At 45.8% G+C, this 22840-nt stretch overlaps 1 protein-coding gene across 2 annotated transcripts; it reads right to left on the bottom strand.

Moving 5' to 3' along the window:
* Positions 1-221: 221 nt before the first annotated feature.
* On the bottom strand, positions 222-15762 carry esrp2 (epithelial splicing regulatory protein 2). 2 transcript variants are annotated; one of them, XM_023790332.2, is made up of 16 exons: positions 15623-15762; positions 15304-15456; positions 14640-14768; positions 10038-10151; positions 9415-9529; positions 9213-9308; positions 9012-9066; positions 8398-8508; positions 8034-8166; positions 7370-7412; positions 6428-6729; positions 5781-6008; positions 5182-5380; positions 4088-4304; positions 3571-3754; positions 222-1284 (listed from the first exon to the last, which is right to left on the bottom strand). In XM_023790332.2, the coding sequence occupies exons 2-16, from the start codon at positions 15433-15435 to the stop codon at positions 1123-1125; spliced, it is 2220 nt and encodes a 739-aa protein (XP_023646100.1). In that variant the 5' UTR covers positions 15436-15456; positions 15623-15762; the 3' UTR covers positions 222-1122. The 2 variants fall into 2 exon arrangements, with proteins under 2 accessions (XP_023646100.1, XP_023646101.1); XM_023790333.2 differs by lacking the exon at positions 15623-15762 and adding an exon at positions 2057-2173 and having other exon boundaries at positions 1151-1284; positions 15304-15616.
* Positions 15763-22840: the final 7078 nt, after the last annotated feature.

The following is a 22840-nucleotide window of genomic DNA, read 5'->3' as shown; positions in this document are numbered from 1 at the left end:
CTCCCCACAGGAACGGATTTATACAAATTTGACTTCCATTCAACCCAAACTTTTGCATTCTTGAAGCAGTTTGTGGTACGTACTCAATATTTATGGAATCAGCCCTACTTAACAGAGCAGGTTTAGCATCAGAAGATTAGTCTGAAGCTGGTCATTAAATGGAACTGAGAAAGGGAGGGAGCTGGGAGTTGACTGCAGTTGCTGTCGTGCATAAAGCAAGATTTTTGGCATCATAAGTTTATTGTTCACAGACAGACATATACAGAATTTCTAAATTCATACAAGTTTTGAACTTTCTTAAAAAGAAAACTTCTCACACTTTGTTCTTCTGGTATTGCACTCATCAAGGCAAAGAGACTTTCAGCAAAAGACTAGTCATTAAAAGAAAAACATGTAGCTTATATCAACATACACATAGGAGAAAATGTACAGCATGCAAGAGTACAGAAGTTCAACAGGGAAGCTTCAAATAAATCAGTGTAAACACTGTCTGCAGATGAAGTAAACATTAAAACAGTCTAAATCATACAAAGGAGAAGTTCACTTTAACCTATACGAGAACCTGGTCTATGGAGACCTTAGATCACCCTTTCCATAATGGCTACAAGGAGAAATAAAGTTCATCATACTGTACATCTCATACAATTCAACCATTGTTGCCCCCCCCCCACCCTCAAATAAAAACAAAAACCATGACAAAACTGAGCACTTCACATGCAAAAACAGCCCAAGACATTTTCTTCCTTACATAAATGACCTAAAGTAAAACTACTTATTTGCTGTGTCTGATCAGTTGTCAGTCTCCTATGGTTGGAAGCTGCAGTGCCAAGTAGCTACATTTTCCCCAGAGCCCTTGTGGTAGAGGACATGCCCTCACCTAACAATTTTTTTAAACAAGTAACCAAAGGCACTATGGGATTTAAATTCAGTGGCATGACTTGTGGAGCACAATTCTTTTGGCTGATGAAGGTGGCAGTTTTGGGCAGAGTGTGTCACACACAAATACAAAGTGGGGTGGGGGGTGGGGGGGGGGCAGTAAGGGGTGAGTGTATACTGATTCATCTCCGTCTCCTCTGGGGGCAGGTGAGAGAGATGACAGGCGGGGTCCTTTGGCAGGTACAGTCAGTCACAACATGCCAGGCGTATGGGGTGGCCGGAGAGGGACTGGTTGGCACGCTCAGCCACGGCCCGCCTTGCCGCCTCCGCGCTGGGGAAGGTCACGAGCGCCTCACCGCTGCGCTGCCCGCTCAGGCCGTACAGCACCAGGACAGCGTCTGGCTGCAGCTGTGGGCATAAAGAAGGCACCTGATGCTTAGCACCCTCATCCAACCACTGCGACAGAAACAGCGAGACCATCCAGCTACTAAACTACTGGTTTCAAAGTTTAAAATTGGCAGCAATGAGTGTGGTGACCACCACACACTATTCTATGGAAGCTGGAAAGGGCTCCGGCGGATTGAGCCTACTTTGCATTGCAGCCTGAGAAAAAAAAAAGAATGTTTAACAGAGATTCAGACTTGAGGGTGGATTATGAAATCAGAAATTTCTTTGTCTGGTGAATACTGCTAATGATCGTTGAAACCCAAACATCCTAAAAATACTGCACCTAGAAAGGGGGGGATAAAGCAGTTTTAGATTCTGGAAGTCAGTTAATCTTGTAGCTACAAAGATGTACCCATGCAGAGTAAAAGTTGGAGAACTTTAAGCAAGTAAGACAAGCAGATATTCAAACGGCAAGCAGAATGGGTAGTAGGGGCCAGAATTCAGAGAGAGGTCCAGTTAAAAGCTGCGTCCCATTTCATAATCATACATCTACAATTCCAGACAGGTCCCAGAACTTTGGGTTAGGTCTGCAATCGTAGATGTCACCATTTGGACAAGACGTATACAGCACAGACGTCCACGTAACTAGCAGGAGGTCCCCTTCATGCAAATAAGCACCCAAAGAGGAAAACAGACTCCCCAGAATAATAAAAGGGAACCCGAATGATTTGGATGCAGAGGCAATTTTAGAAGAGCCTCACCCACACGCCTGTGGGGCCATGCAGGGTCTTACCTTGGGGGGGGGGGATGTGGGAGGGGCTGGTTAGAGACACAGCCACTCTTTGGGGGGGGCCAGGGCCCTTGCCTGATCGCTCAGCTGTAGCACAGGGCTGTAGTCTTCAGGGGCATACTACAGCACAACGACGACAGTCAGCCATGGGGTCTGCACACGCTGACAGTTTCCACACACACACCCACTTCCCAGACAGTACATGTGAGCATACTTGCCAACTGCATTGTCCATGTCTGACAGGTGCAGACGCACACCCCCCCCACTGCACACTAAACTACACCACCAACTGTGCTAAGACCCCACCGGTAAAGCGGTCGATAGGATGCACTCCTCAAGAAGCGGCTCAGCCTGACAGGTGCTTTGGGACGCCGTCAATCCCAAAGCACTAATCGCGTCGGCACAAGCATCACCCACAGGAGGGGCCCCCCGTTTGCGGCGATGTGCCTCGTTGGCTTCACACACGTGACCGACAGATGGGCGCCCTTGGGTACCGCCGTTATCATGGAGTCAGCAGCAAAACAGCTGCCGACATCCAGATAGAAAAAGAGGCAACAGAGACCCGGCACCACAGGTCAACACGCAGCCCCTCCAGCCAATCAGAGTCTACCTCCCTCATCCCTGACAGCGTGTTAGATATCATACCATCCACTGCAGACTCCGCCTACACGACGTCAGCCAGTTACGGGGGGGGGGGGGGGACATAGGGGAGGGAGGATACACGTTTGAAGGATCAATTCCTGCATTGAGCAAAGTTCATTCCCCAAGAAAATACTACTGTTGCAAATGCACATACGTATATGTATACGTACACAGAACATGATTTCAGTAGAATGACCAAGTAAACTAGTTCCCATCCGACCCCACAAACAGTCCCTTCAGTAGGCAGAAAAACAGCAGGTGCCTCATCTATTCCAAGCCCCCAACAGGGTGCTCATAACCTGCCTTTCACATTGCTTGGGGCACTAGCATATGTTAATTGAAACATAATCAATTATTCATAAAATCGCTGAAACAGCAGAGATCTACTGTTTAGTTTGCGGCAACTTCAAATAGAGGCGCCAGTCATACGAGTCATTCTGTCATCCCTGTTTCCTAGGTAACAGTGCTACTGTACATGCGACAGCAAGACAGAGTTAGAAACAAATACAATTGCAGTTGGGGCCTAGTGCTCCAATAGTACTTTAACCTTTAAGCTCTACATTTTAAGACAGGGGTCTCCAACTCCAGTCCTGGACAGCTACTATCCAGCGGGTCTTCTATTCTGCCTGGTTCTGCTGAGTGACACCAGTTCCTGGTATTTACCTGAGAACATGTGTGGCTCATCAGAAACCAGGAAGCTCGCCAGGAACGGAGTTGGAGACCCCTGTGTTAAGGCAATCAACCTGATGCATCTCAGTGGGCATCATTATCATCCAAAACTTGTACTGAGGCTCCCAGGCAGAGAGCATCTGCAGGACTGGGAATCACAGGACCACTCAGGGGCTGTTTGGTAGCTGCAGTGAGCAGGTACTGACCTGGTAGCCTTGGAAGAAGCTAAGGATTTCCTTGACTCCTGTGTTGTAGGGCAGACCCTGCATCCTGACCAGTGCCCCGCCCGGCTGGGACAGGACGGGAGCCGGGGCCTGGGTTGCCACAGCTGCTGCCAGGGCCCCCGGGGGGGCCGCAAAATAACCAACTGTGGAGGGTGAGACTGGGGGGCTGGAGAAGCACACAGACACACACACAGGAACATGGAGTTTAGCCCCAGACACACAGAGGCACCAGACAGTGTGGAGCAGCCAACAGCATTTCCTGCACCAGCTGGGGTGAATCTCCCAAAAACCTGCATAATCAGACCCATTCAGCTGCATGGTTCCAACTATGCAAGTTGCCAACATAGTTTGCAATCATGCTTTTGGGAAAAACATCCCAGCACGGCGAACCTCAAACCGACCACAGCCGTAACGTCCGTGGCCGTTCTTCAGAGAGCCCTCTGCTCTCCAGCCAACCTGGGTCATGCTAGATGTCCGGGGGTGGGGGCGGGGGGCTTACCTGGGGTAGTAGGCTGTGTAGTTCATGTTCATGTTCATATAAAGCTGGGCATGGTGCTGTGGGGAGTAATAGGCCAAAGCCGGGGTGCTGGCAGGTGTCGGGGGCGGCGCGGCTCGCGGCGCGGCCAGCAGCGGAGGCTGGTACAGAGCCGCCTCTGTAGCGGGCAGCAAGGCGGCAGCAGTGGCAGGGAACGCGGCATAGGTGGGAGGGGACAGGCCTAGGTACAAGGGGGGGGGCACCAAGGCCAAGTCAGAATGCCATCATTTGGGGGACAAGCACCTATTGCACTTTACAGCACTGGAGTTAAGCCAGAATGTTCAATAAATCAATTAAAATCAGCCGTGCAAATCTGATGCTCAGGTCTTTTGTGTCACCCTACCGGCTTTAAGCTAGCGGGATGTGTCGACACAAACAGGCTCCGTGGGGGACACTTTGACAATGCCAGGATGACCTTACAGAGGTCTAGTGACTCATCTGACTGACTGAGCCAGGTGTGTTCAGCTGGGGGAGGGGAGGGGGGGGGGGGTGTTTATACAACAACCTGCTCCGTCTCCTACTGAGGCTAATGTGTGGTTACACTGAAGGCTGAAAGCTTGATGAAATGTCAGGGGCACCAGTTAGAGAGTCACAGCCAATCTGTATTTTTTTTTCTTTCATGAGTGTTCCAGGAGGTACTCTGCTGCTTTTTAGAAATGTGGTATAATCAACAACCCAAGCAGGTGGGGGACTAATAGCTAATGAACAGAGCACAACAGCCCGCACAGAACACAGATGCAAACAGCTTGTACCTGAAACACTCAAAGTACCATAAACCAGGATATTTATATAATGAAGGTCAGAGGAGCAGAAGAAACTAGCATGTCCTAAGGAACCATCGAAGGTCACAGACTTGAAAAGGGGACAGATGCTCTTTATTCTGTAGGTTTCACCTGCCTCAGCTGTCATGGTGCTCCAATTCTGTATGAATCAAACAGTTTCCCTTAAACACTGCATTTTCTAAAGACTAGAAAATCTATAGAATGAAGGCCTGGGGTCCAATTCACTCCTGTACAGTGAGATACTGGTCCAGAGGAATAAGGAGGAGTTGAACATACAGGGTAGTTTGCAGGGGGGCGGTGACAGGCCACTGCGGTTCAGGGTTCCCCCCATCAGCACGAAGCTCATCTCCTCGGCGGAGCACTGGAACACCTCCACATAGCGGTCCTTCATCATCTTCTTGTGGCACTTCTGTGCTACCATGAAGGCTCGGTCTGCTGCCTTCATCTGGATGAAGGCGTCTCCAGAGGGGCGCCCCTGTTGGGGGGTGGATTTCGTTGTATTAATCACACAAGAGGAAGGACTGCATTTGCCCTGCGATTAAACCAGGGTCCTGGAGAGACACATGATACAGAGCAGCCCAGGGTGGGCACTGCTGCAGGAAACTGTACTACGTTCCTCCTGAAGCATTGATTGTTTTCTGGGGTCTTTCCATGCATGTGCCGCTGTAATGTTTAGAAGTGCAGTTAGACAGTTGACACAAGATTCTTCTGAAGTGACGTCTTACCAGTTAAACTTCATCGTGGGATAAAAGCACAAGCTGAACAGAGAATCTGAAGAGTGTCAGTTACTGGGCCTGAGAATCAGGCATCAGGGGTAATTTTAAGTGAGCGATTCTCCAATATCTTGAGACTGGGAGTAGAGCACAGTCAGTCACCTGCTGGTTGAGCACCATATGCACCCCGTGTGGCTTGATATCCACAGTGTGTTCAGCCATGAACTCCAGGATGTCCTCGATGGTGGCGGAATACGGCAGACCCCTGAGCCGCACACAGTCCCGCGTGCTGCTCGCGGGCAGGAAGGGGGGCGTGGCCAGCACCGGCACCGGCACCATGGGCGGCGGCAGCGTGGATATCAGCGGTGCAGAAACGTAGCGGTTCAGGACCTGAAACAGCAGCGCCAGTCAGGGAAGCAGCTCTGTACTGGTGAAGCGAGACACTACAGGACTATAATGTTGGGAAAAGTGATGCTTGGGTTTACTGAAAGCTGACTTAAGGCAGCCAAGTGAGAGAATCACACTCTGATGAAACTGATTTAGAGTCAATTGTAGATTTCCAAAGGACTGAATTAGACACATCAACTCAAATGCAATGTAACCTCAGTATACTTTCTGGTAGATTGGTGCATATCATCAATATTTAGAGCACTCGCTCTAGCCTCAAGATCTTCAACAGTCTCAGCGATTTCATGACGTCAATCGCATTGTATTAAATTGCATGCAACCACTCTGAACTGCAGTACAGTCAAACGCGTGCTAGTCACATGATCCAGTTCCCATGGCGTGTCACTGGCTGGACCCCGTACCTGCTGCACTTCGGCTGCCGTGCTTCTGAACAGCTCGATGTACCTCTTGCCCAAGATGTGCTTGTGCTTCTTCAGGGCATTCTGGGCGTACTCCTCACAGGCGAAAAGCACGAAAGCGTCCCCCGTGGGCCGGCCGTCGGGGTACCGGACGAACAGCAGCCCCTCGTCGCCGTCCGTCACGGGGCTGTCTGGCCCCAGGAAACCCAACACATCCTCGGGCGTGGCCGTGAAGGGGAGCCCCCGCATGCGGATTATCACCTGGTTCTCTTTGGACAGGAACTGGGCCACCTCATTGGAAGTCCCTGGAACAAATAAAATATGCGGGTCAGAGTCAAAATGAGGAATGACCTTTCGAAACTAATGACCATCTGCATTCAGTACGATGAGGCCTGCCGTAATAGAGGGCAGACTGATGACCATCGTAACCGTCAAAACAAACAGACCTTCTATAATGGAGTGTTTTTCTGGAGTTTCTTTAGAAAAAGGAAGTGTGCTGTCCCAGCCATACACAGACAGCAGGGAGCTCTTGACAGCGCAGTACTGGGTAATGGCTGAACGGGCGTTTGACACGCTTGACAGACCACTGGGGTAAACGTGTGCCACGTGCCTTTTGTTGCCGGCCGTCCATTCACCACCCTCTATTACTGGCTAAATTCACTGTGACCAACAGGGGCTTGTCACAGACAGTAAAGTCATTGTTCTGGGAAAGGGGGGGGGGGGGGGATAATGGATTCCTCGAGTACCTGCTGCAGGTTTGTGTGGGGATGGTCTCTTACAAAAGAACCATTCACTTCCCTTAAGATGCACTGAAGGAGGCAGGATCAGCTGCAGAACCATAAAGCTGAAATGAGGCCTGTCTATTTGGAGCCTACAGGCCATCTCATCCACATGGGGGGTGGGGGGGGGGGGGGGGGGTTAAAAAAAAGAAAAAAGGAACCTAACCTCCAGCAATCTTCAAGAATTCCTCTCCAGTCGCCTTGTATACCTGTAATAATACACATTATTCCATGCACCAGGATGAGATATTGGATGCCATCTGTGCCCAAGCGATCCTCTCCCACTTATTTACTGTAAACTCACTAACTAGATCACTTTCAGGCAGCAAACAGCATTTATAATATTGCACTGGAACCCAAACGTCCAACATCTCCAATAACAAGTCTTGAGCTGAATGCTTAACCCAAGTCAGAGATGGTCAATCTTAACCAGAAAGGGCCATTGTGTGTATGGGTTTTCACTGCAACTCCCTAATTAGATTACTAATTAGAGGACTGATTGGCTGAAGACTCCTCACACCTGGGTTTGAACAGCAGACCTAAAGGTCACCCCAAAAACCTGCATACACACTCGCCCTTTGAGGATAAGATTAGCCACCCCTGAGCTAAGCTCTTCCAGTTAAGCGGGAAGAAACTGAAAGTTTATTGTATACAGCATTGACATGTAACTACTTACTGTAAAATGATTCCCATCAAATGTCATCTTTAAAACTAAGACATTACTAATCTATTGAGTACTATGACAGAATGAAGAATGCTGGTGGTTTTCCAGAGTGTCTGCCCAGTTGCATAGGGACTAAAGGCAGGCTGGACATCCTCAAGAGGCTCACCTCGATATAGCGGCTGCCCATGTGGTGTTTGTGGCGCTCCAGCGCTAAATCTCTGTGCTCGGGGCTAACAAAACGCACCAGTGCTTCCCCGTTCCTCCGACCCTGAGCATTCAGGCACAGGGCCACGCCACCCCTGGCAGAGACACACAAACACATGGGTTTGTTCCAAATAAGACTTATGGAGTCTGACTTAGGGAGGACCCAAAACCATACAGCGAGAATACGGGTTTAATGATCTGTCGAGAATCTCTGAGAAAGGCTGATGCATAGTGCATTTAGCCCGTAATGTACAAAAGCAGTGTTCAGTCAGAACATACAGTTTGGTTCTGGTGTGTACCGGTCCCAGCTTTCCTCCTACTCTTACTTGGCGATGTTGAGGCCTTTGAAGAAGCGTGCTATATCCTGGTCAGAAGATTGCCATGGAAGACCCCGGGCCCTGATCACTGTCTCGTTGTCCACCGCTTCCGTCTTACTGCTGTGGAGGAACAGACTGGGATATGACTGACATTGCTCTACTGGTGGTTGTGGGAGATTGTTAGGGTTCCACTCAAGCAGCAAAACTGGCAGTTGGTTTCCAAGGGAGCAAACTGAGGAAGTGTGAGTTTTCTGCTGTGATGCTTTCAGTCAGCAAAACACTACAACGCAGCAATTTCCGTTACAGAAAGCGCTGAAGTGATTTCCAAGAACTCAGCCGGCTTAGAATTAACATGCCTGCAGCATAATTCAGGAATGGATCCACCGATAAGAATGTAAAATTTTGCAAAATATTTGATAGTTAAATTTCTCACTCAAAAACTTGTCAGATTAAAGCAGGGAAAAATACATAAGGCTATACTATGATAGGTTTTGGCAACCAAAACATCGTTTTACCTTATGTGAAATCATAAAGCTGGCAGTTCAGATTAAGATTTCCCCAAAACCATCCTAGTGGAGAGACATGCTACAGAACTGTCCACAACGTATGTCACAGAGGCTTACCATGCTCCAGATTCAAACTTGTAATTGACCATTAGGAAGCTGGTGAATTTGCAATCTGCAAAATAAATAAAATACAGAGTTTGGACTAAACTTGTGAAGAACAGATTTCACCCCGACATACCCTCCTGGCACGAACACGCAGTATGCAGTTCTGCTTCAGGAAGAGGCAGCTCTAGCCATTGGGGGGTGGGGTTGACTTACTGTAGGGGTCAGACAGAAGGTGTAGGATGATGACCACCATTTTCTTCACTTCACAAACCCCGACCGTCTGTTCTGCCAGGGAGGGGCTGCCCATATCTATATGGGGGAGGTTAAGGCTGCTAACATGGGGCAGAGACAGCAAAGGAGGACAGGGACAGGCATGTGTGTACAGTGCCACATTACACTGCGTCTTGGGGGATACACTGCAGCATGGAGTCCAGTGTCAGGTCCTTCACTGGGCCGGCGTTGGGGCAGCATTTGTTGAACTCGCTCCTCAGGTCCACAAAGGAGTAGAAACAGTCTGGCAAGGCCAGGTTCTGGAGCACAGGGGGACCAATTCAACATAACACTCAAACGTACCTGCAGAGTCATGACTGGTGAGTATCTCACTTTCAGACACTCAGCTATCAAGCCTCTCCATTTAGTCCCAGAGAGCCACAATGTAATTGGTTACATTCCACTAGAGTAATTAAGCATCTAGACCAAGTTTGTCCAATTCCGGTCCTGGAGGGCCAGATTGCAGATTTCCCTGCTCAGACACACTCATGGCCCCCAGTAATTAGTTTGAACAAGGAAATCTGCAAATCCTGTTGGGTTCTGGCCTTCTAGGACCAAAAGTAGGGAAACCTAGACTAATTAAATTAATGGCCAGACTACACTTAACTTACACTAAACATGCACACAATCTAAATGAACCAAGCTATTTCCAATGGCATACAGAATTAGCCAGAATGGTAAGCTATTTGTGGAATCAATTTAATGCATCACAGCCACCAGGTAAAAAGGGAGAATCACTGCACCTCAGCAGGCCAAGCAGTGCCTTACCTTCTTGGAGGATTCAGGGTGCAGGGCTTGCCTGATGATCAGGGGCCCAGTGACACAGAGCGTGTATGAGCTCCTGCCTAGGGCTTTGAGCTCGCTGGAGACATATTGTTGGAACTGCAGCACAGAACCAGGAAGGGTGGGGTGGGGAGATGAGAGCGTCACTTTCCATTCAAGTTTTTCAAGGAGGCAAAAGGTTATTTTGTTCTTTAAAAGCTGAACATAAACAGTCACTGGCTCAGAATATATAGCTACTGCAACCACTGGAGGAAGCCATCAGTGCGGAAAAAAGTAAAATCAGAACTGAAAGCCAAACGAACATTAAATAATAATCATTCAGAAGATCATCTGAAAATGTTTGTGTGGGGTGGGAGAACCGGTCTGACAGGTTCTCTGTTTGTGCAGGACGCAGCAATGACTTTTAGTAGCAGTGAGTCAGAAGAGCGGAACTAAAGCTAGCAGAGCTGGCCTTCACCAAACTGCACAAAGGATTTCAGGATATGAGACTAGGCCCAGATGTTGACCTGCAAGCCACAGCGATGGAGCTCTCAGAGAGCACCTTATTGAGCAGAAAAGCAACAAGAGCCAGGGGCATATACTCTATAGAACAGCTCTGAAGCAGTCAGAAACTAACAGCTCTGGAAACCATCATTGCCATATCTAACCTCACCGTTGTCCACCAGCTGATTCACTAGACACAAGTACATACTTCTCGCCCTACGGCTCAGTATAGAAATGGATTTACCCAGTTTGAACTTTTCAATGTTCCATATCAAACATACTTCTACTTTGCTTCTTATGAAATGGCCTTTGAAATAATGTAATTATTCATAAAATACATTTTTCACTAGGTTGCATAAGGTGCCCATTGGATTTCAGGGACCTAGGAAAAATCAAGGAAGCCTTTGGGAACGAAACTATAAATCAGGGCCCCCGGCCCGGTTTGCCGTAGCCACTCAGAATGATGCTTGCTGCAGGTCAGAACGTGCCAAGAGACGAGAAACTCAAAGCTATTAAACAAAATTCATCCCCCTCACTCAAAAGTATTTTTTTAAACTTCTCTTTACCTTAAAGCAAGTGAACGCATGTATGCTTTTAGAAATGAAGGATGTTAGTGAAAAAAAGAGACAAAACCTCCATTAAAGCCATACAGACCATTTAAACTACATAAACCCAAAATAGAAAACTGCTTAAGCCGATATGAAAGTTTGACAGAGAGTGCTGGACGGCCTGGGGGATATCAAACCTACCCAGTGCCAAAGCAACTCCGCAAATCAATATGGATGACAAGGTCTGCTAAAGCGACCATAAAACAAGGCTGCATTTAAGCACACGGCCTCATTAATCCACCTCCCATGCTGACGGTAACAACGCGAGGAAAACATCTAGTATCTGGGATGGACGTGTGCCATTTAAGCATCTCTCTGAAGGAGCATTAACCCAAAGCCAGGGTTGATGCTGTAAAGCCCTTCTTAGAGCTGGAAACTAGACCTTCACTCACCAAACCAAACCAACCAGCAAGATGTGTCACTTGTGCACATCACATACAGCAATGAATGTCATGTCCTTCAACATCCAAGGACAAGCAGGAAGCAATCTTTAAACAGAATGCTCGTTCCTGACTAGCCATTTACGGGACAGGTCTCCGACATAGGAATAGATATATGGTATAGATGAAGTAGGATAGGTCTCCGACATAGAAAGCAGTGGTATAGATGAAGTAGACAAGGAATTCAAAAGCAAATGCAATTTATACGGGCAATATGGGGTCTGATTAAAAGCAGCACGTGCGGCACATCCCTCCATAATGAGCCCAGGCGTTTCAGATGTTCTGTCAACTGGTTCTCAGTGAGGACAAAGTGCACAATGCTGACAGGCTCCGCTTTCCTGGCCGATAACGTGGAGTCCAGCATGTCCATGTGCAGCCTGGGCAGCGGATGATTGCATGGTGGGAGTGGCTGTGACCTTCAGCCCTGGTGCCATTGATTGCTATTCCTGGAGGGGCCTGTTTGCTCTGTGGGACAGCTGATGTGTTTGCACTGGGTCACAGGCACGCCCGGCACAGATAAAGAGAGCCGGAACCACAGCCGGCATGACAAGCCTCCCTGAGGCAGAAGGAGGAACAGAGACTCTGGTCACACCCTTAAGCACCCACTGTGGCTGGGCTTTGGTACAGCTGGTTTGGGTGGGCTGGTTCAAAAGCCCCACCCAGTTTAGCTTAAATTGTTCCACCCTATTCCCACAAACACTGTGGCAGCAGGAAGGGACCGGCAAGTTAATAGTAACAATCGGATTGCATTTAACAGGGTGTCAGAATTATTTGATTACTGCTGTTACGCCAGCAAAAGCAGCAGCAGCAGTGCGATGGGGGACTCGTCTCAGCCTTCGTGAGAACACAAATTAGAGTTAAGGCAGATTTTACATAACATGCAAAGCCCAGGGGAAAACGCCCAAAACGACAACATCAAAGCTGCACTTTTTTTTTCCTTTTTAAAAACTTAGTCATTGCCAAAATTCTGCGCTTGCCTACTGGTTTATAGGTACTGTAACTTTCGTAACAGGTTGAAAAACAATTTCATGTCTGGAGTCATTTCATTACTTCCTCCTTGTTAAAGAGGGCGAGCGAACACAAGCCAAACGACATCAGTCCTGCTCTGGGAAATTCACAGCAGGATTACGGCTGAAACTGCTACGGTTTCAACGGCTGCACCAGTAAACCTACACTGCTAACCACCCAATGCACAGGCTGAAAATCAAGTTAAGTCAAGTCAGGCTTTGTTATTCTAGCATGTACAGTAGACAATGAAAAAATAATGTTCCTCCTGAACCTATGGGGCATCATTCATGACAGCAGAGACATTACAATGCCAAAGACGATTTACACAGTACAAAAGATTCCTGTATGACTATCAATCATTTATGGGGAGAGGGAAGACTACTGCCTATATTTCCTACCTAACAACAAACACTCTACATTAGACAAATCAACAGGCATACTACCTAACACTAGGAATCCAGTGCATGGAAGTACTGTCCATCCTTAGTTATGCCAGAGGTCTGGCTCATGAGATGATTCAGTTCAGGGACCACATGGGGGTCATTTTTTTTAAACTGGAGAAAAGAATACACAGCGGAACCAGGGAGGACAGAAAGTTAAATTTGAGGGCTTGTGTCATCTTCAGGGTGACTGGGACACCATAGTATCACTGCTAAGGCTGGCAGCCACATAACCTACACCACAGCCTAACGCCTGTAGATAAATTTCTAGAAAGGTGTATGTCTGGTCACACCATTGGGTATGCAGCTACATACAATGTAGATTGGGGGGGGGGGGGGGCAGCCACAAGGGGCACCGCACCACCACCAATCAGCATTTGCACATGCACATACGTGTCAGAAGATTCCAGATGTAAACGCTTTCAAAGATATTCAAACTAGAAACAATGAATACTGCATCTGTCAGAAACCTAAAAAGTGTCAAACCACTTTCAAGAGTGACAGGAATAGAGCAGGGGTGTCAAACTCCAGTCCTGGGGGGCCGGAGCCCTGTGTAGCTTAGTTTTTTCCCTGTTCCACCACAAATGATTCAGCTCAAGAGCTGCGTGGTAATTAGCACAAGGAGTTGAATCAGGTGTGTTAAATGAGGGGAAACCCAAAAATGTGCAGGGCTCCGGCCCCCCAGGACTGGAGTTTGACACCCGTGAAATAGAGGAGGCAATGCAACAGACAGTCTAAGGAGCCCAGACATTCTACTGTAAGGAGAAAATGCAGAAAGCAAAACTACTTGCTTCGACACACAGACCCACAGTCAGCCTGAGAGGGACTTTCTGCAGGACACACACACACACTCACACTCTACCAGTGAGGACAGCACTCACTAATTCGTCATCAGAACCACAAGTGGGTGACAGGGAACTAAAACCATTCAGCCTTAAAACTGGACTCCTGTCACAAAGACTAAACGCATGTGGTCCAGCAGGTTCTCCCTCCTGCTGGTGCTGCGATTAACAGCAGGGTGTGTTCACAGGTAAACATTCCGTCTTCCAGATGTCTACCAGGCACATCAGCCTGGGACAAGACTGGACCTGCTGGTACAGCAGCTCTCCCTTCCACCCACCACAGGGCTGACTATCCTCTCTAGCTGGGGTTAAGGCTGAACTACCTTCTAGTAGGCTGACAATTGACTATTCAAGTGGACAATTCACAACTTGCGGCCAGGAGTCACCGTCAAGATTACCAGAAAAAGGAAACTGGGAAGGACAGGACTGAAGTGTTATTCAAGTAAAAGTTTTGTAATACGTCCCCACTGCATGTCTACGTAATAGCTTTTTACTGCTAATCTTCAGTAGCTCTTTAAGAGCACATATTACAGAATGACATCAAGCAGGCTCAGCGTTTGGCTCAGGCAGCGAGTTCACATGCATGCAGCAACACAACCAAAAATGAAACCGGCATGTCAAATCTGTAAGTGAGAGGGGGGTCAGCTGTGGCCTTGCACCAGTAGGATTCCTCTATATGCTGAGGCTTAAGAGCAGATTATTTCCCCCCACATCCCCATATGACGGATACCCAGCAAAGGCCACAACCGCAGAAAACGCAGCTCACCTGCTGCAGAGTCCTGTCCAAAGGCTCGGCTTTGCACAGCTCCTCCAAAGTTATCCCCGTCTCCTCCTTGCATTGTTCCGTCAACTCCAACGTGTCGGGCTTTACAAAGCGCCGCTGCAGCTTACCCACCTGTTAACAAAACGCCCCCAGTTCAGGTCGTGCGTCTCCAACAGCCCCCCTCTTCCACGCAGCGTGTCCGGGGAAGGGAAATTAAACCCTATGCAGTTTGGGTGAGCTCAAATATAGATATTCATACAGGAATCTCCTGTACAAAATACCTGTCTTTGCAAACAGGCGCACCTTATACTAATAAGCTCAGCAATTGCAAAGCAGTTTATTGTAAACGCAAGGTTGTTAACCTCATGGTGTGATAAGCCCCTGACGCTATCAAAGAGGTACGCTTTCGTTAAGGTACTCAGGCTGAAGGGTTCAAACGTACCCTACCCCGATATGGCTATAAAGTACAATAAATTGAGGTATAGCTAGTACGTCAAACAATTTTTTTTAATGTATTTTACAATTTAAGGCGGCGTGAATGACTTTCTGAAAGGGTACCTCGTTGAGTGATCAGCTGTCAAGCACAAACCCGACGAGTATTAACTTCACTAACTACATTTGCACACGTACTAGTTGCAGAGCCTTATTCGAGTCAGAAGGTCCGTACCTTTTTCTCATGTAGGTCCACAATTTGCCACACCAAGAGAATTATTTCCCTTTCATCCGAACCCAGTTTACCCCCATTTGCACCAGCTGTTGCCCCAAAGAACACCACCAGAGTATCACTGTGCGAAGCCATCAGGGACCACAAGGGTAAAAACTACAATTAAAAGCAAAGATCAAATAAAACAACGCGAGCTTTCACCTTTTTTCCAAGTGATAAGAGAAACAAACAAAAGGTCAGGAAACTCAACTGAAGCAAACGAAGGAAAAAGAAGATTTTGCTTTTCAAAGAGGACACGAAAGAATGCAACCAGAGACTCTACCTGTTCCAGTACTCGTGCGGTACTCTTTCCAGAGTTACTGGTCTAACTGGTAAAAGAGGGTGGGAAAAATCCGGGTTTCTTTCACGCTTACACCATAACAAGCTTTTTTTTTCTTTCTTTTTTTTCAAAGTTACCTGCACTGGTTGAGCCTCCTTAATAGGAGTCAATCTCCCAGGGGAGACCGTGCATTGGCTGCTTCCTGAAGGTAAAGGAGGGACATGGCGGCTCCGGCACCTATCCTGCTCGGCCTGATTGCTCTTTTATCCTCCTAGGAAGTAGCAAAGCGCCCATTTCTTTTTTTTAAACAACACACGCAGCTTTTGCATTAAAGGTGTAGGTGCGGAAGAGGAGAGTAACTGAGCGCAGCAGCCCGTCTGCCGTTTCCTGCGTTTCTTAGTGGCGCCAGTGACCCTCCGGCAGGCCCGTCCGCAGGCCATAATATGAAACCAAGTTTTAATAAGACTAGTCCGTTTGGATGCAGTAACGTTTTACAGTTGGGAGAAGTACCAGTCGATTTTGGTGATACCGATTTTATTTATTTGTATTCAAACGTAAAATGAATTTGCCAACTCACGCATCTAGCGTGACTCTCACGCTCACGCTATAAGTCTTACGGCAAATCTATATTATTCCATTATACACCTAAAATTAGCTACAGCAAAAGCTTTGGAGTATTGTAATTTGCAAACCCTACAGAATATTTACAAGGTAGTAAAATTGTTACATACATGTAAATGCGTGTGCAGACTTGTCTCGAATTGAAAATCTCAGGCCAGCCTGCTGACCAAAGTGAATTTGAAGGGTAAATGTATCGTTGTGACAATAACAAGTCACCTTCTGACCCTGAATCCGTAATTTGCTAAGGGTCTCAGTCTGGTGTAGGAGAGTAATATTAATGGGCTTCCCTCTGTTGACTGCTGGTGTTGAAAGCAGGTTGTATGTTAATGCTTGGAAGCCCTACAGGTGAGTCCAGTAGTGTGTTTCCCTTTCAGTGGCTCCAGCACAAAGTCCTGCGGTAGATATATGGAAGATGGGGCTGAGTAACAGTCCTTGAAGCCTCACTGAGAAAATCTGGCCTGTGGGGAGGTGTTCTGCCTTTGGTGTGGGAAACTGTTGGATGAGTTTCACAGTATGGGGGCCTCAGGAACGTGATTAATTCCAATTAGTGTTGGAAGAGATTGGCAATTCATTCAGGGTGCTTTCTGGGATAGGCCTGTGAACTACCATAATGCCTTAGGGACTGAGCGATTGGAAGATGGATGGATGGACAGTATTTATACATTAGGTGTTATTTCCTGTATGAATAGCAGGTGCCATTTTACACCTTTAACAGAAAGCAAAGGAATGATGGCACTGATGAATGAAATGCATTCATAGCAGGTTGTGCAGAAAGACAAATTCCTGTGATTTTGCACATTGCAAAACAGATCAGACTCACTGGGCGGAGTCTTCAGACGTTTTTCTACCAATGTGTACCCTTGCAAAGTGTACGTGCACATATGCTAATGAGGTCACACGGCGTCTCACTGTGGGATGAGGAAGACATGATGATGAAGGCCTGCACTGCCATTCTGCTGCTGGCAAAAATAAAAATTCAGCAGAAATGGACACGCACTTGGCGAGTGTGAAGTGAAAGGACACAGACTGCGTTGTTGCACAAGGGACCCTTGGCATTTGTGTTTTGATTTGAGGTAAAGGAAAGAGCAGAAGCTGGAGGTCAGCGGTCTGAGTTTCCATCAGAAATGTCGTCTGAATTATCCTTTCGCATGCAATATGACTCTTCTCCTTTTTATTCTCTGCTTGTTTTCAGTTTCATTGGCTGATAATAATAGCATAGAGTATTCTGTTTTTTGACCTTCCAAGCTGTATATGAAAATCACAATAAACAAAGTTTAAAAAATAGAATTAAAAAAAAATGTGGCCATCAGTAACGACAAGGATTCAAAGTAAGTTGTTTATTGACGTTCGCACATTTCAGCGACAATTAAATTAATCTTTACAAATAGAACTCCTGCAAAGACTCCTTCCAGTTAGATGTATGAAGAACAACGCAAGATCTATCCATCCATTTTCTATACCTGCTTGTCCTATGCAGGGTCACAGGGGTCCGGAGCCTATAGCGGATAAACAGCCGCAAAGCAGGGAATAACCCAGAATAGGGCACCATCCCATCATAGGGCAACATACAAACACCAAGCAAGATCATAGAAAAACAAGTAAAATTAACTCTGGTGGCAAAGGTGTGTTTCTGCACTATAAAAAAAAATCATGCACTAACAAAACAGACTAATGTATGTTTTTTTTTCTTTCTTCATTTTAATTTTTAATTTTGAATATCAAAGACTGCATTTTCCCTCTCTAGCCTGTATCTTAATAATGAGGCAGATGAATAGTTTCCCATGGGCCTCAAACTTAATTTTATCCAAGCACATCACTATGTAGTGGCTAGAAAAGTAAGGGAGTGTGGCTTTGTTTTCATGAATAATTTAAAGCATGTGAACCAGGAGGCATGGAGCAGTGAATGGTGCTACCCCTCTGAAAAGGGGGAACTTTCAGTCCTGTCGGCCAGGCATTTTTGCATTAGTGATGGTCATGGGGAGGCAGGAGTTGACATCACAGTACACCTTCCAGCCTGGTGAGGGTTGCAGGGTCTGAAGCCTCTCTCAGGCAGCCAATGGCAGGCAAGAGCAGTTCTTCCCAATCCAGTCCTTGGGGGACCCACAGCCGGTCCACATTTTTGCTCCCTCCGAGCTCCCTGTCAGACAGTCTACATCTTTACTAGGGAGCTGGGAGGGAACAAAAACGTGGACCACATTGGGAAATACTGGTCTATAGAAGCTGACACAGAGAGATAATGCACAGACTTAGACAATACAAGTGGGAAATACATCCCCAACCTACCGAACCAACACGATGCTCGCTATTCATATTTTGAGAGACTGCGCCTCATGTGGAGATTAAAAAAGTGATTTAAATATCGTTTCAGTGACTTGGAAAAATAATATATAAAACTAACAACCAGCCCATAAACTCCGTCTCGCCTCTGCTCAGCTTGCTAGCCATACACAAGTTTAAACAGATACATAAACATTATTAAGTTGTATTATGTAATTCCTCACCCTGTGAACCAGTAAATCTGCATTTGGTGATGTTGTACTATGGTGTGGGTTCAGCGTGTTTCCAGGCCTGACCGGTTGTATTCAGTCTTCTATTTGCCGTTTGACAGGTATGTTTTAAGCTCAAATGATAACTGCTTAGGACAATATTTGTGGTCTTGAAATCAGCTGATAACATCTCAGAGGACTTTTGCCGCAGTAATTTCTTATGTTTTGGTTGGCATGTCGTCATCAGCTAATTTTAGCACCATTAGCCAATGTGATACCAGTGTTTGTATGTATAAAAAACAGCTGAAGAGGAACCAGCGTTTGTCCATTTGATGCTCTTGTGCAACAGCTTCCTCTTTCAAGGGTATTATGCATGGTCAAGACTTGTAGAAGATGTGGCTGCATTCTGCATGAAAGGCCAGTAGAATCAGGCATTCACTTCAGTCCTGGCTAGCTGCTGGAAATATACCAGAGAAGCAATAATCAGTGGTTAGCATGTAAGCAAGTGATTGGCACTGTTGTATTAACAATCCAAACTGGCCCAGTATAAGCTTCTTTAGTAGTTACCATTGGGTTCCTCCATGTGGTTATTGATGTCATACTGGGTGGTGTGTGGCTTAGTGGGTTATGATGCTGTGCCAATGATTGGAAGGTTGCTGGTAAAAATCCTGTCATCAGCAGAATGATTTAACCACTGGACCCTTGAGAAGGTCCCTTAACCCTAGTTGTTCCAGGGACTGGTTAGTCCTGCTTTCTAAAATTAATGTTGCTTTGAATAAAGGTGTCTGCCAGATATGTATAATTTGTCCCATGGTGGGTTTTGAAACCTTGTCCCTCTCACTGCTGCTAGTAAGTACTTGGGAGGCATTGTGGAAACAGGCAAGATCCCTGGCTGTACTGTGGCATCCTTGGCCAGCGGGGAGGAGTATAGCACCATTGGTTGGTGAAACAGCTTTACATTCAAACTAGCATGCTTTATTTTTGTCATTTGAACAAGGTACATTGGAGTGCTTCTCTTTGTCGACCTCATCTTGCTCTACACGGGTTGGAGGTCAAAGCACAGGGTCGGCTAATGTGCCCTGGAGCTGGGGGTTAAGGGCCTTGCTCAAGGGCCCCAGGGCATGTGACTGTTCTGCTGAGGCCGGAGCTCGAACCATAGGCACAGAGGCTTAGCCCTCTTACCTCCAAGCCCCCTGCAGTCTCCCTCTCACTATGACCAGTAAAACAAAAACGTAAAGTAGCTCATCAAAACACAACATTATACTCAAACAGAAAAAAAGACACCTCATTCCGTGCTTTCGTTCCCTGTATCACTCGTGCGTCAGCCGGTAAACACTACGTCTCTTATGTGTTAGTGCTGTTACTTATTCTTGGAACTATGGGAGTTAAATGAACAACTAGTTTTAATGAAATTTTTAAAATACAATGACACGTCTAGCCATTCATCTTAAATGAGCATTTAATTATAACACAGAAGATTACAAATATTCTTCTGGCATGAGGACAGATGTTCACAAATCAATTATGTTTTTCATCTGATATTAATGCAAGACACCTGACAGGTGTCTTTCAAGTGATATTTCCAAGTAACAAGTAGATAGTCACTGAAGTACTGCTTGTTTAATTTAACGGTGAATAGGTGCATTTTTACTATTGTTACATTTTATATGAATTTAGGTAATTTGCTAAATAACTTGGTTAATTAGTCAAACAATGATACAGTTTTTATCCCTGAATTTTGTGAAATGGAAACATACATGTGACCAGACAATACTTCCCTCAAGGCTTTCACATGTAAGCAGATTTTTCAGAAGATGTCATATTGAAAATACAGAGAAAACTGAATTGAGGAAATTCTGGACTCAAAGTCTGTGAATTTCTGAGAAAATAAACTTTAAAAATTGGACCAATGGGGCATTCACTGTCTTATTACTTAACTGTGAGTACTCTGTCATTACTTAACTGTGAGTACGCCTCCGTGATGTAAATTAGCCAAACAGTTATAGGCACAGACTTCCTTCCAAAATTGTATCCCAGAGCAGAGTGTGAAACAATATCCCTTCTTGGCTGCAGGAATCAGCTGAACCCTGCCAAGAAGCTCAGCTCCAAAGACAAGTCCACCTGTCTCCACCCGGCACCATGTGAAGATGGAAACACAGACAGCTTTCATTGTTCAGACTACTACACATTTGTTTTCCATAGAGTAACATAAAATGTTTGCATATTCAAATGTTAATTGAAGTCAAATTTTTGTAACAATATTTTCCTGCAATATTCCCTGTAAACATGCAAACATTTCAGTTCTGTATTTTGTTCTTTTGTATTTTGCTATTGCGTAAATATGACTTATAATAGTCATTTCCTGTTTCATAGTAAATGAAAAAAGAAGTACATACTCTAAACTGTATTAATGCATCAATAAGCATTGATAGCTGATAATCATTTAGCTGAATCAAAAATATAATGATAAGTAATTACTTATACATTAACGTAATTTCTTTGGATTGATTTAGGTTTGTATTGAGAGTGCACGGGCAGTGTTGTGCATGTTCAGACTTTTACAAATGGGGGATTCATTACAGTGTTGGGTTATACATGGTTTGTGGATCCTTCCTGTCTTTATGTTGATTTCTTTTCCAAGTCCATAGGTGTGTTATTTAGGTGAATTGGTATCCTTAAATTTCCCGTAGGGTGTACATGTCTTGTGATTTGTCTTGGCATCCTGCCCTGTGCCTTTTGTGTAGGTTTTAGAATCACTGTATTTACGCTGCTGTGCTCTGCCTGTACATTGCAGTTCCACTCATCCATTCCAGGTCTTCGCAGTTCCAATTTGCTGCAGTCCAGTCCTCCTACTCCATTCCAGATCCTCCCTCCATGTCTCTGCTTGCAGTTTTTACCTTCTGCCAGTTCAAAAGCTCGCCGTACCTGCAAGAACCCAGCTCTGCTCACTTTCATTGTATTGGATATTCTTTGGATTTATTGTATTCTTGATAATTGACTTTGGCTTCTGTTTCTGCTTTCCAATATGTGTTTGTTCCCTTTCAGTACCTCTGTCTCAGTTTTTTTGTTGATGGCTTGTTTTTTGGATTTTCTTTTTGATTATTGACCGCGACTTTCCCCTTGAACTGTCGCTCCAGTTTATTTGTACATTCGTCTGATGTGTAAGGAGTGACTGTCGTTTTGTGTGTACATGTTTTTGCTGGTTGTCGGATAGACAGGAATTTAGGGAAGCTCATTGCCTTTTTGTTTCCTTTTCTTTTTCTTTGGGGAGGGAGCAAGGCAACTGGGGTTTTGACAAAGTTAGTCTAGGTTTGTTTGTTATTTTGGCTAAGGTCACTCCTGCGTCCTGTTTCAGAAAGCAGAATTTCTTGCTTAGCCAGTGATTTAAGATGATGTGAGGGGGATGTAGGGCTTTCGAAGGAACAAACAGACACACTTGAGTTCGCTTCTAAAAACGCTTTATTACAGGTAATACAAAATAACCTTGCAGTAAAATCAATACCAAAATATTGGATTAAAGGCAATGCAAAATCAAAAGTGATATCCAATAGTATTATAAATCATAAGCAATATTCAAACTGCCAATACAACTGATTATATGTATATATATAAAAGTGACAATAAAACATGCAAACATAGAAAGTACCATTTAATATTATTGTTATTGTGATTCTCGTACAATGATAATTAATCCCAATAATGATTGAATCAGTACACAGACACTGCAAAGCTATTCACACTCGGACGTGCCATCATCACCCACCTTCACTCTTAGACTGGGGAGCCTGTTTCAGTCCTGGTAGGAGATCAACACGTGAGTCCCGAGAAAGTGCCGGGCGATGCGCGCTCTATCCCACGGCTGAGCTCCAACCAACACTAAGATCTCCCCCTTCCTTTCTACTAATTTTGGGCATTATGTGCGGGCAGGGGATGAGCTGGCCAGGCTCACCCCTCCCTTCAGGCAAGGCGTTCTCAAATTTCCAACCTTGGACACTGTATCTGAATTTCAGGATGATTAGTCCACACACAGTCAGAATCAATCCACACCTCAGTCACCTCATATGTATGTCTGCTAGGTGGAGTTGGAGTTACTCCACCAAATCGTGAGTAGTGA

Source organism: Paramormyrops kingsleyae, chromosome 11 (assembly GCF_048594095.1).
Source record: "Paramormyrops kingsleyae isolate MSU_618 chromosome 11, PKINGS_0.4, whole genome shotgun sequence".
Taxonomy (NCBI): Eukaryota; Metazoa; Chordata; class Actinopteri; order Osteoglossiformes; family Mormyridae; genus Paramormyrops; species Paramormyrops kingsleyae.
The sequence above is the reverse complement of the archived record's forward strand: the minus strand, read 5'-3'. Positions and strand labels throughout refer to the sequence as shown.

Coding starts and splice junctions, on each gene's coding strand:
- esrp2 (XM_023790332.2), bottom strand. CDS start 15,435: ATGGCTTCGCACAGTGATACTCTGGTGGTGTTCTTTGGGGCAACAGCT. Junction 10,152..14,639: donor TGGACAGGACTCTGCAGCAG/GTGAGCTGCGTT, acceptor TCTGTGCTGCAG/TTCCAACAATATGTCTCCAG. Junction 6,730..7,369: donor ATTCTTGAAGATTGCTGGAG/GTTAGGTTCCTT, acceptor TATTTGTTCCAG/GGACTTCCAATGAGGTGGCC.